General features: G+C 32.1%; 1 protein-coding gene across 1 annotated transcript in view; it reads right to left on the reverse strand.

Moving 5' to 3' along the window:
- Positions 1–348: 348 nt before the first annotated feature.
- LOC132558993 (protein phosphatase 1 regulatory subunit 14C-like) overlaps positions 349–15,009 on the reverse strand; it is a 40,348-nt gene continuing 25,687 nt past the window's right edge. Inside the window, exons 4-5 of the mRNA XM_060223617.1 lie at positions 5,575–5,616; positions 349–5,200 (exon numbers count right to left, since the gene is read on the reverse strand). Coding sequence (XP_060079600.1) covers positions 5,159–5,200; positions 5,575–5,616 — 84 coding nt within the window. The 3' untranslated portion in view covers positions 349–5,158. The remainder of the gene's footprint in view (positions 5,201–5,574; positions 5,617–15,009) is intronic.

Consider the following 15,009-nt stretch of genomic DNA (forward strand, 5'->3'; position numbering starts at 1 on the left):
GTGACATTTTTTGATGAATTCCTGCATAATCTTTAATTTGAATTGCTTTATTTTATGGCTCGTCTCTGCCTGGTTTTCAAACATGAAACTTTTATAGACTGTGACCTTGATGAATTTCTTCATTTTTCACAAAATAACATTTTGAACCTTGAGTGGTAAATTTTCCCTGCAAATTTCATGATATGCATATTTCTCAAATCTTGATAATTACATAATAGTTTTAATTTGTTGTGTAAAAATAGAAATTAGAGGCTAAAATTAAAGCCAATGTAATTTCAGTAATGGGACCCATCAGATAAGCTCAAATACATTCAGATTAAGTAACAAAAACTAAGGTACATCAGTAAATCACAATTTTAAGATTTTATTTTTCAAAATCATAAACATTGTATGTACAATTGACAAAACAAATTTCAATGTATTGCTTACAACCACGCTGATGTGGTTAAGTGTAAAATAGCATGATATAACATCACAATAAAGATGATTAAAGAGTCGAGAAACAAAGAATATTGTGTGCTACATACATAAACCTATCTAACAAAACAGATGTATAAGCTATGCCAGGAAGACTAAAAAAGTGAGATCAGGAGTTCATCTTATGTACATTTAATTAACAGTCCTTAAGGATTGTATCTTACAACACAAGGAAACCTTGTACAATTTTCCTGTTGCCCTTTGCACAATTAATTAAATTGTTCCCTCCCTCTCAAATTTCTTTTATCACATTATCATTTCAGCACTGTGATAATTTATCACTTAAAAATACAATTTTGTCGTACATCTGTATTACATTTATTGGGTTGAAAATCAGAAACCAATGAAGAATAAAAAAAAGCTTTAACAAATTAAAGCAAAAACAAATTATGAATTGAAAGGCAACCAAAAAAATATTTCAGAACCCCCATCCCAACAAATCATTAATCTGACATTCCAGGTCTTGTAAAAAATTGAATTACATGCTGAGTATGTGTTCTTGTTAAAATTATTATTGATTAATAAATATGAAAGCTACAGTGAGCTTCATGGAAATTCATGTAAACAAGATTATATGTATAAGCAAAAAGTCTGTATACTAGTTAAAAAGTTACAGTTTGATGTTGATCCTGACTTAATTTTCAGCACTTCCTCAGTTATAGATTACTGGATGTTGAATTAGGAGAATCTTGTGCTAGGATGTACTTCCAATATCACAAAATATATGTTGACACTTCAAACACAAATTTACCAAACTCAAAATGTACAGTCCATAACCAGATAGTGTGACAACAGACATATACACCCACACCCTACTCATCCCTATTACACAATGTCCATAACCAAGACAAAATAATGCTCCCAAACTAGCTTTTGCAAGGATGTTTATAGGATTGGATTTAGGTCACAAAATGTTTTTAAAAAGTTACCATGTTACTGATTAATAACCATCAACATGTTTGAACCATTCAGTTTCCATACAAGTAATAATTTTTCTTTTCTTTAAGTTACAATGTGGACTAAAATGCATAAGACCATCATCAACAGTCCCGTGTTCAAAAAACCTAGATTACATAACACCAACAAAACCCATAAATAGCCTATTAAAGAATTTTAAGAGTGCCAAAATGTGTTACTTTTACTCAAAAACATTTAGCATAACTATTAAATGAAACTTAATTATAATGTTTATATAAATATATATCTAAGAACCATTTCATTACAAAAAAAAATCAAAACTTAATCATCTGTTCAGGTTGATTCGTAAATATACAAAGTGTTTCGTTTTACATTTTACAAAACATGTAACATCTCAATCCAACCCTGGCATGTATAGGAGCCTGTACATGTACTACAGTACACCAGTCGACTAGCTTATTTCTACTTGCACACAAACTGTGCATGTGACAAAAAATATTATACGCCTTCAAAAGTTTTAGATTACCTCCCCTTCACCGAGAGGTAAAGTTCACCTTCATCATCAATAAAAACAAGTTTTATCTCCTAAGGCCAGATATCTAATGTTTGTTTACTCATTTAATGATTAAGTGGAATACCATAAGGTATCCTCTCTGACATCAAGAAAATGGAATATCAGATATTAATGAGGAATGACCAGACAATATTGCTTCAAAGGGCACTTTTCCCTTCATTTTAATTTCTATTTTTTTTCTCATCCACAATAGAAAATTTAATCTTTATTTATGCACATCTTATCAAGGGAAGAAATGATGTCTTTAACTTCAGCTTAAGATGAAAATTTAAGGTAAAATCTGTAGGTGAAAAATATGAGACAAACAAGATTGACAGACTAGAAAATGTAAGATAAAAATTCAAATACAAACATAATGATTATCTCTATGGCAGGTCAATTAATTGTTAGTTAAAACTGGGAATAATATCAGGTGGCCTTCTTCCAGCAGAAGAACCTTATATGCTACTCAAAACTTAGTTAATAGAACATTTTGATTTTTCCCTGAAATATGCTGTATGCATAAAAATACACTCAAATCAGAATATTTAGTAGGAAAACAATTTCTACACCTTGTAACAGACATTAACATTTACTGTGCTCCAAATTATACCTTTCTTACATTCTGACAACAGAATAATGCTACTGACATTACACCACCAAATGTTTTAAGATCAAAATGTTTGAAATGTGCATACTGTAATTAACTATGTAAGATGTTGACTATACCTTAACATAGGATATCAATGAAGCATATACACAAGCAAATATCTACGTCCTTACTGAAATCTCATAGACTGATGCACATGTGATATAAAAGGATGTTTTGGACGGACAATGTCAGAAGCCCAGATTTTCAAATCTTAACTTAACAGTTTTAAAGACAATTTTCATCAGATTTCCAATTCTCCCACCTCCAGCTATAACTATAAACTTATAAATAGACAGGTAGATGAAACAACAGAAAAAGTATCCACTATCATACATGTACATACATGTGTATCATCTAAACTATGACCATATCTGTGTACACACCTGTAAAGCAGGAAAATAATAAATAAATGGATTAATAAGATACATGAAGCTACTTAAATTTAGAAGAATTAGGCAGGGAATGCAAGGTTTAATGACTTAGGACTTCAGTAGTAAACACAGCAACTTATACTTTTGTATACATAAAATCAAAAAAGATATATATCAGCTAAAAGATTATATCATCAGTCAGGCTTAAAGAACATTGTTCTTTCATACATAGTGTTAAATATTACATTTAAATGGACAGGGGTAAATGTCTATTTTGGTGTTAGAATATATCTGACTCCCCTCATCTGAAATCAATGGCATTTAAAGAATATGTTTCAATACAACTTGCATCATTTGCTTGTTATAGGTTTAGAAGGAAAAAAACTTTCCTGTCATATACTAAAAATCCTCAGACTAGAGATCTATAAAAAAGTACTTCTTTAAAAAGAAAGCATCATCACACTTTACAATAAAATCCTATATCATTAGTATGACATTTTACCTTTAAGAGAGTTTGAGTTCTACAACATCAAAATTCAGCAATTCCAAACTAAAAACAAGTCTATTGTACTTAACAAAGAAATGAGAGAAAGCTGTTAAAACATTTACATATCAACCATCAAATGTGGCCATGTCATTGTATTTAATATCTATTTCTATATTGACATTGTTTGATTTTTCATTGATCACTCAGCTGTAAAACTGTCACTAAAATGTATACATTAAGTACATTTTCAGACATTGATTACAATATCAATGTGATATAAAATAATACCATTAAACTGTTGGTGTTTTAAAAATGTTCAAAATTTTAAAACTTTCCTTTAGCTTAAACCGTTAAAATGCATTGTTAGTAAAACACAAATTCTACACAAGAAATTAATTAAAATTAAATGTAGTGGTTTTCAGCTTTGATTCTTTGTCAGTAAAAATGAGTTTAAATATTTTATACTGACAGCAAATATTACATTCTAGCACATACAGGAACAGATATTAACCTTACGTTATCCTTTCAGTAGTTTACATATTTCCAAAAAGGAAGTGTATAATTGGAATTTACAGGATAAATTTTAAGGATATACGTCAATTTCCTGATACACTTACTACACTTTTTCTTATAATTCCATATTAAGGCTGGAATCCTTTAAAATGCCTTTTATCAACAATCATACAGACTTGGATTACTTAAAGAATGAACCTTGAAAGATACACAAGAATACATGTATTAATAACATACAAGTAATCTTAAATGATAATGCTAATTGAATATGTCAAGGGGAGGTAACTATGTGTATAATGTGTAAGGTAAGACACCTGTCCTAAAAAGAATCACCTGGTAATTCTGTATGAGTAAAATAAGACAATTTCCTTCATACTTTGAAAGAGTGAATATTTGAGAAATTACTAAAATCAGTATTAAAGGCTATAGGTTATAAAAATTGCTAACTTAACAATTGATGTTTTTAGCACAAAAAGTTGCATATGTGACAGTTAGACAGTACATAAGATCTGCTTTACATCATAAGTACTGTGAAGACAACACACATCACAATGGGGGATTGAAAAGCTTCTGCTGTCATTCCTGAGAGGAAACTTAAGACATGACCTCCATTATCATAAATGGTACATTTATAATTCAAGATTTTTTGTAAAAAAGAAAAAAAAAATGACACCATATATTCAATATATATTCTGGTTAACAAACTGTTGATGGACTCTTATTTCATCAAACTACCAATATTATTATCTATTTCATTCACTGATATGTGATTTTTTTTGAAAATTAGGTAACATTTTACAATTACAAACCAACTAAAAATTGTTTATAATCTATATTGAGGATAGATCTTACATACTGTTGCATGTGATGTGTCTATGAATAATGAGGACCAATCTGTTTATAGTTCACCACTTAAAGAAATAGTTTATCTCAAAATTAAATCTATTTCAAACATGATTTTTTTCCTTTAAAAATTTCAAGTCTGATGCATGTTGAAAAACTATGGAATGAAGTTGAAATAAATCAACTTATTATGAAAAAATGTATGAAAATAATGATTCTCCAATCAGCTTCTTCCATGCAAGCAAACACAACCCAACCAACCAATCAGCAGCTCTCATACTCCTCACAAGTCATGTGATTTGACCATGGGATGAAGATGGTGGATGCATCCGTGACAACCACTATTACAAAGTCTTTGCTTTCTCTACAAGGTCATCTATAAATTTCTGAAATGAAAATCAAGAAAATAGTAATCTGAGCTAGTTTGTTTTCCATTGTGAACAATTCTATGTTGTGGCAATCCTTATTTTCAATGGATTTGTATATAACTCAATTTTTGCATTTGTCAAAAAGGTAGTGGCAAAGATAAATACTTAAGAAAAAACTTTGAAACAATACTGAGTTAAAAAATCTGTGAATCAACCAAAAGCTACTTGTTGCTCCGGAGAGAAAACATTTTGATAAAAGTCAACAGAATTACACAAGAAAATAAAATTTATGGTACTTATAGAAACTGTTCACACTTTCCTACAATGCTTTTATCACTGCTTTGGAAAGTTTAAATCAAATTACGTTTTCAAATGTGTTTATATCAACTTACATTTAAAACTTCAGGTGCTTTCTTGGCTTCAACTAATTCTCTCTGTAAGTAGAAGACACACAATATTAACTTTCCCCTATAGGGTTAGGGTTAGTATACAACCTCAAAACGAAGAGAGTTCCTTAGTTTTCTGTCTCTATAGTAACATGGTGTAAAAATCCTCTATAGAACAGTGTGCAACCTCAAAGACCAGCAATGATTATCACTTATCTGCATTTATAGTAACATCGTGTACAACCCCTATTATACAAGTTTTATTTATCACATAATCTAGTGAATTCACACAATACTTTTGGATATATGTCACTTGTGTAATACTCTCTGAAGCATTTTTCATTGGTTGCACCAGTCAGAAATCAATTATGGACAACTTTAATATCATATGTTATGAATTAAAAATGACACAATAAAAACCCGTCAAATTGTTATTTTTCTGAGTTATGAAATTAAAGATATCTCAAATTAGCTTTTTAAATTTTAGGTGAGATTTTATACGTGTCTAGAAATTTTAATCATTTGTTGCCAAGGCTCACAAAAAACAAAAACTTTTCTACCAGGTACGTTTCCTAAAATCTCATGTGAAAACTCATCTTAGATCTAATGTATATCATCACAAGTCTAAATTGTCCACATATTATTCACAGGCAGGCTAATGTAAGAGAACTCCGGGTATGAAAACCATCTGTTCACATATCCTTAAATACACCTGCTTTTAGGAATATACATAATGCAGATCGTTGTGTATGTATTAACCAAGTTAATTTTTAATTTTCATGGGTGTAATCTTTGATACTACTGTATAACAAGAAAACACTATCAATCTTATCAAGTAACTGGGACACTAGGTTTAATATATATCAATGTTTTATGAATACATGTATTGCTGCTTTTTGGAGACTTAAGGTAATTTCCATGTAAGTATTAATAGTGGGCATCACATTATGACAGGAAAAACTGCACAGAATACTTCTGGTCTTTCAGGCAGCCTTTTTTAAAGATGAATACTTAAAATTGAGAAACATGTTTTCCAGATTGGTAAGTATATGTATGTATAGCTGTTCATTTATCACAATATGTTAGAAAATTTTTTGAGTGATATTTTGCTGAATACACTGTCACAGTAACTGTCAAAAACATTTAAATTGATTTTTTTATTTATAATACTCACACATATTTTCAATACAGAAGAAAACTTTTAGGTCAGAGGAAAGAAAATATTATATCATTTTGATTACCTAAGGTAATTGAAACATGTAAAATTTTGAAGAAAAAAATAACAACCTGACAAACAAAAAGACGATAAGAATTCTAATGATTAGTGGGTATAATAAAAATGTCTCCTTCCCTAGCCTGCAGTGGAATTATGTGTATAATACATTCTTACACAAACTTTTATTTGTTTTTGATGTACATCCTTACATAAATGTTGACAGAACTATACCTGTCAATACCTAAGGGACCGGTAACAGTTATAGGTTGGATACATATGTATACCTACAGTTTCTATTTGACATTCATGATTGTCAGAGGCCCCTCCAGGCTACCTGGCTAATTATAGCTATTCCATTGTGAGCATAAGTTGACCTAGTCTGCAACGAATGTGTTATGTTTACTTCTGTTTTTCCCATTACTGGAAACTCTAAGTGAAATTTTCATTACCATATGTGTTATTCTGGTAATTTTATTTAATTGAAAGGGATTTTGAGAATACAACACAGGGCGAAAATATTGGAAGATTGTTGGCAGTATGTTAGTTAAGGTATACATGTTTAATAAGGGAAAAGGGTGAAAGTTTTACAGAACAATAATATGGTGTACTGTAACTTAATAAACTGTTATTGAACCTGTCATAAGTCAGTCTGACAGTTTTGATACCTGATAAATGGTTTCATATCTATACAGGATTTTCTGACCTTGAGACTTTAGGAAGCAAACAATGGCAACTAAGACTGAAGGAGTTAGTTAGGTATTGCCATCATATTACAACCTCAAAGAACATCTCTTGGGTTGGATCTTGTGTAGAGTACCATTTACATAGAGGGGAAGGCAGGAAAAAGGTTGACCTAATACCATGGATCAAGGTCTCAAAGTGATACAAATGTTTGGAAAAGCGCACATTTAGGACTGAATCTCTGATATATTTGATTCTTAATTAATTAGCAATGTACTTGGTATATATAATCATATCAGATAGGTCTGACAGCTTTTGGTGCAGAAAGTACATAGAGCACATGACCTAGGAGGATACAAGCAACTGATGAAGCACTATAAGTTCACAGGGTTAGGTACAAAGTTTACCAAGGTAACCTAATTAGATCTGTTAATGTGGATCATGAACCTTAATATCCCCATAGTGTATACAGGATAGATACATGTTAAAGAGGTGCACTAGCTACCTCCAATACTGGGAGAGGTACATCTCACCGACAGAACCAGCTGTTACCTTAATTTCATGAATGATGTTTAAAATCTTTTCCCTTTGCATATATACAGATGATCGCCATGTAGGAATAACAGGGTTATATTCATACATCCTCTAGATATCTACTAAAAGTCATGCCTAAATTGTGAGAACTGGATCCACACTTAAGATATATCAGGAGTAGACTGGGTGGACTCCACATGATTTGTGTTAAAGCCAGTATAATCCTTCAATTTCTCAACATACCAGTTTTTGTTTACTCAGATAACATCTGCATTCTATGTGCACACCATAAGACAGAATACAACCCATTCCCAGACTGTATTTTGGCCCAGTAGTTTGGATTAACCAATAACACAGGTAAATACTTATGTAAAAACAAATAATTACAGGAAGCTGTTGTATTTATTAATACTCAGACATGCATTTCATACAAATAGGTTTTTCATGACTTTCATCTAAACATTTAGCAATTATTTATCTTGTAGTTCCAAATTTACATTTTAACAACATCTATAAAACTACAGTCTAATCAGAAATGTATATTCAGCAGAGTGAGTGGTATATAACCTGTGAAGTTAACTATACGTTACAATCATGTGATCCTAAATAACTATATATTATCATACTATGTATCTGTGTTTGTCCTTTGTGCTTTTCTTGTAATGTTGAACAGGGGTTTATCTGCTGGGAATGAAAAGTCATTGGAGTATGAAGACAGATGGGGCCAATGATAGAAGTCTTCATGGATCATTAGAATTCCAAGTCTTACATTTCAACACCACAACTACCTCACACACCCTGTAGCAAATGGCTGCAATCTGCCATGAGCCACCTGTCAACAACCAGGTATATCAAACCAGCAAAAAAACCAGAAAGAGATACTGAATATATATAATATTCTGATGTATTTGATTTCTGAATACATAATGCTATCTTATGCAACAAATATCTCTTCCTCATCATCTCAGAGTTGTATTCCAATCTCCCCTCATTTCACATGTAGACTTTGAGTTGAGCATCCATGGTGTGTTATATGTATAGATGATATCTATATTGTTTAAAAAAACTGTTAGAAATGATGTTGCTCTCATGATCCCCACACACAACAAATGCACTGAGAGATCCCCAGATATTCTTGATCAAACATGGCACAAAGGAGCATAGATTTAATGTACCAGTCTCCTTCACCCTGTGGTTAAATACAGTCCTAACTTGACCTAATTGTCAGCTATAAAAACATCACTCTCTAAAGCATATGGAACCTGCCCACTGTAATTTACTGCTACTGTTAATTGAAGCCTAACAGCCACCACAATATTCAAAAGTGACATCCACCACCGGTTCACTGAACCATAAATCCGTCAAGTACTGCCTGCATCTGACAGTCATTGAACCAACAAATTTCCCAGACTCTGAACTAGACAACATCCCAATCAATGAACCAAATTTTCGAAACTCTCTTCAACTTAACTTTCAATAAATCTGACAAACATAACATGCTGTCAATTCTTGAACAAACACAATCATTTTTCAAGTGATTCATTGTTAAATTTTCATGATAAAATTGAAACAGCAAAAAAAAAAAAAAATCTCACAAAATGCAATTGATAGATATGACCCAATAATTCAAAGTCATTTTAAGTGTAATAAAGCATAGGATTAGGCCATCAAATTGTATTTACAACCAGATCAACATGTGAAATGTTCCCCTGTATGTGACGGAAGCAATTTGTGATTTCAACATGCAGATTCCAGCAAAGTTTGTATTAAAAGTCAACAGAACTCCTGAGGCCATTGCTAAGACAAAACCTTGCAGTAGGCAAAGTCACATAAACACAGAAAAAGTTTAGCGTGGCCTTCAGAGGTCAATTATCAGTAATTAAGATTGTCTCAAATGCCTTATAGTAGAGAAATGCACTTAAATTTCTAATCACTGATTAAATTTCATAAATCCAACAGTTCACATGATCATGGCAACAGATGCGCTTTTTAGAGGATGAATATGATAAAAATACAACTGCACTGATGTGAATTTCCTGTTTTTAATTTTTTCAAAGGAGCTGCAGCTGTGTTGTGTATTGATTCTTGGCATTCAAGTACAGTAAATTATGTATCGATGTAATTCACCATCCTCTTTGTAGTTAGGAAACATCAACTGACTGGATACAGACAGACTTTAAATGACCTTCAATGTTGCACTGGTATCATTTACAAGTGCAGAAGAAAACCGAGACTTCCAATTCATAGGAAAAGAATACAGACCTAATGCTTCTAACTTCAGATTTAATGATGATAAATAAATAACTTTCAAGCAATGAATGAATTCCCAAACTTTGATTAAAGGGTGGTAAATTTATAACCGCCATCACAGCGGACACATTTAACTTAACACAAACTATGTTACACAGTACACTTGTCTCTGATCATTGCCCTTTTTAAATCACATTCTTCGATTTTCCCTGTGTCCCTGTGTCAAAGCAATCACCTTAATTAGCCCTTTCAGCCTATAACAGTATTCAACAATTATCTCAGTTCACATTTTAAAAACCCAACAAAATATTTACACAATAATACTGCCTTTCTTCAAAACTTTTATAAATATATTCTAAGACAAGTTCAATAACGTTTACAAAAGAACTAACTGATTTATGACGTGTTGATAGATATCAGTCTTCAGTGGCCTGTGCTTCTTTGTTCAAAGCCACATCATCACCTATAGACTTCTGGCAACTTCCTCTCAGGTTACTGACTCTTCCATCTGATCAGGGGATATGTGGCTAATCTTGCTGTTTAAACCCTGGCTATTTAGTTACTGTGTTCCTAGGAGATAATTCCCTTGGTTAGGTCTGGAGGACTAATATAATCTTCCTCTACCATGACTAGTACCGATATGTTTACAAAGACATTACACCCACCTCCCTCACTTCTCCCCCTCATCTCCACTTACCATAGTGGGTGTCAGGTTTTGAAAATTAAGTCTGGTCAATACAGAAGTTGTTAGAACATTTTTACTGAAGATGTGACTGGCAACATCATCAATTGACAAACTATATGCATCTCCATGGGAGCAATGATGAAGTCTGAATGCCAAACCTATATAAGAACACTAAAAAAGGCTCCAGTAATTACTTTTCAGCAATTTATGCTATAATTGTCATTGCTTTAACCATCATCATAGAGGTGGAGAGCTGATGATTTTGATTATCAATAAACTTGTTGCAGCTAAGACCGTGACTCACATAAAGAAATGGAAGAAACTGGAATACCATATATTGCTGCTAAAACATGTCACATGTCAGAGAAAAACTTGGATGAAGGTACTGAGGTCATGACCTATGGCTTCTGTCAAAAGGTCATGGCCTCTTATCTCGGTCAAGCAGAAATGATTAATTCAAGGTGACCCAAGTAATCTTTTCTGGTCACTTAGTTGGATCACTATGAGTGATGCTTCTCAGCTGAATATTGAACGAATAATGAAGGAAACATGTACTCCTGTATGCCATCAAAGTGGTTCAGTTCCCACAGCATTGATTTTCCACCTTACTGTTTACTAGTGACACTGTGTATCTAAGGGTGGTATTAATGATGAGTAGTATATCTGTATACTTAACCCCCAAACAAATCAACCAGTTTCTATAAACATTCTCTCTAAACAAAATGCCATAAATGAATAACAGGGTCTGGATATTGATGAATGTAGGACAAGGGCTGAAAAGTCATTGCAGCACATTGTAAGTATTAGCTTTCCTAGAGTGATACACTGTCTACATACGTTTTTTTTTCAAGTAAAAAATGCTCCAATTTTTCAATTATCAGTCGCTTTTGTAAAATTTTATTTGTTCTTTCTAAAAGAGAATTGAAATATGGTAACATCAGAGTTATATGACTCAGCTTTATCCGAAATCTCTGAAGATAAAAGTTATCTGTAGTATATATGAAACAAGGAAAAATGTTGAGGACTATTTTCTCATCAAGTTGATGGACAAACCATAGAAATTTTGTTAGCTTCAACATCTGCCTATTTAGACAATGCAAGTATCCTGTTTCAAACACATTCAGAAATCCCGAAGTTATAAGTTTATTAAATATAAAGAACGTTGAGGAATAACTTTGGTAATTAAAAAGTTAATGAAATCTGGAGCATATCCTTATCTTTATTGTGGGGATGGACTTTGGGAACCAACCATTATAGAAAGGTCACTTTTTACTTTGAGGTTACTATAAAATTTTGAGCAAATGGATTTTAAATTCTGGTCATTTTGTAGATAGATTAATTTCTTAATTTAATTATGTTGCTATGTTTTATTTCCAATCATTAACACCATACTAAGGTAATGGAGTGTGATTTGAAGTGTGGGAGGTGCACTGAGGTGTATGATGGAGCTTGATTGACAGGGATGACAGTGTGTCAGTGTTACAGTACACCAAGTACACTATGCTCCCTACACTACCTGACATAGTATAATTTATCACAGGAAATATCCCTCATTTAACATCAAATCATGTTTATTTATACACAGGAAGTAATCTGTACTTTCCCTACAAATGTATGTCCAGTTCTCTTTAACATACATATACACCGACAAAAATTACTTCAAGTCAATCAAGTTTGATAGGATAATGTGACAGTTAAGATATCTCTGAACACCAAATCTTTGGCTATCTGTGTTAACAATATATGAAGCTTTTGCTATGAAAATAAGACCTACATCATGAAGGGAATAAACTACATGATGTAAACTGTGGCACTGAATATTGGCAGAAGTCTAATTTCAGTAAGGCCATCATTTTATAATGAACCATGTATATGCAGGTCAATGCTTAAGAACAGTAGTCATAACAAAATTCTCGAGATTGCGGTCATCTTTGATATATAGACACCATGCCCTATTCACTATAGTAGGCTTTTTGTTTGTATTGATAACAGTTATAGCCAAGAATAGACAGAAGGATGATTAAAGATGACATCAGGTTTTTGGTCTTTCATCTCAATAGAGCTAAAACTGATGACATGTTTTCAACAAACACTCCTTTATGAAATATATATATCTAAAAAATTGATTTTTTAAAAGTATCAAACAAGTTTATTTTTTTACACTATTTTTTTTTTACACTAGCTAGTTTTCATAAGTGAACTCTCAGCATTCAATAGAAAATTAACTGCAAGGCGATAGCTACATACGCTACCTTCAGCTACAATGTTGTCAAGAACATATTTAATTGGATGACAAAATGTTTACACACTACAAACATAAGTCTTATTAAAGCTAATCATTATGTATGTTTAGACAGGCACAATATATCCTGTGTGTGAGTGAAATTAATGATTATCCAATCAGGTGAATTAGGCGACTTTTTATCAGTACAATGTCAATATCCAGAACTGACCAACAAACAGTTCCGAAGCAGCATTATACAAAGGTCCATAACTTGTGTCAGACAAACATTTTTGATTGATTCTTAAAATCTTAGAGACAGCTTAATCAGTTGAGCATTGGACTACAAAACCAAAAATCCTTGGTTAAAATCATGGCGGATACATTGAAAGAATGACCTTCGTTATAAGACCACCAGTTATCAATCACTATGATTTGGTGCACTTTATTTTCTATCTATCAAAATCAAGGTGTATGAATCATTGACTGATAAGTCGAAACTTCTATCAGATTTGACAACGTTTCAAGGATGAATGTAGGCGAACAAAAATAAAATATAGAATTGTACATTTAACACTAGATTACAGGGATACAGACCAGCCCTGACAGATTTACATGTGAGCTGTATAAGTTCTGCATGCTCACAGCAGACAGGATAAGTGCACCCACTGACTGGTGTGTATGTCTCGAATTCTAAAACTCTCTGTAGTACGTCTCTGAACAATTTATACCACATGGAAACTGCAGATATGTCAGTAAAAACACATACATCAGATAAATTTTCAAAAAGCAGACAACATATTGGATAAAATGCTGAATTAATTATTCATGAAGCTATTAATGAAATTTATTGATCTGAAAGAACGTATGGTATAAGTCACACACCTAATGTACAATATTACCATTTTAATGTTGAATTTATACATAGATGTTGGAAGAGATTGTGATTGATCAATACACAAGGTGCTCTGAACAGGAATCGTAATTATCCAATTAGTTAGTAATATTTCATTTTTCAAAATTTGTATCTTTTCCTTAATTATGGCCAACCGTAATTTTTCTCATTCTAGTAAACACTAATAACCATGCAACACAATAGTGCCCAATATGTGCTTGATAATTATGTTCTCATTATCTATTTGCTTTATAAGGGTTATAAGCAATTTTAAAGGGGGAATTTTATCATATTTTGGGAAGGAAATCTTTAGGTGGAAACTGTTCTTGTGTATTAAATAGAATAATCATTTCACTTGGGATAAACACTGGCCTCAAAAAGTCTTTAAAAAGGCCTGATTCCTAAATGCATGTTATCCAATGTATGTCTCAAAAATCTTTTGTAATTAACCATTTACAATTTTCAGCGTATATCTTTTACCTTTAGTTCGTTTGATGTAATTTATTTTTTGGATTGCTGTGTATCTCACCAGCTGATGGCCCTAATGACCTTTTAGGTGTTCACGGGCCGTTACGATTGTAATAATCATAATAATTATCTTTTGTAATGTCAGTATTGTAGTAACAAAATGAAACAGTAAAATAAAATGATTGTAATTTCATACTTATACACCTTAAAATTTCACGAACATAATGTGCAATTAACAGTTTCTCAGTTTTTGTCATTCCTTTTTCTGAATTCAAAATTATAAATGAAATAATCAGTTGTGAACCAAATGCTGGCCTTCAGGCAAGACCAACCAGAAAGATCTATATAACCTGAGGAAGAGTATGTATATGGAAAGCAAACCTATAGCTATGGTATGTCAGTTAAGATTTGCAGACTTGACTAATAGCCCACAGTGCTGATGAATATGATGATTCACCCCAGACTGACCCCTGGGGATAGATTAGAAAAAG

Source organism: Ylistrum balloti, unplaced genomic scaffold, assembly GCF_031769215.1.
Source record: "Ylistrum balloti isolate Yb309-2 unplaced genomic scaffold, AGI_CSIRO_Ybal_v1 Utg370840, whole genome shotgun sequence".
NCBI classification, from domain to species: domain Eukaryota; kingdom Metazoa; phylum Mollusca; class Bivalvia; order Pectinida; family Pectinidae; genus Ylistrum; species Ylistrum balloti.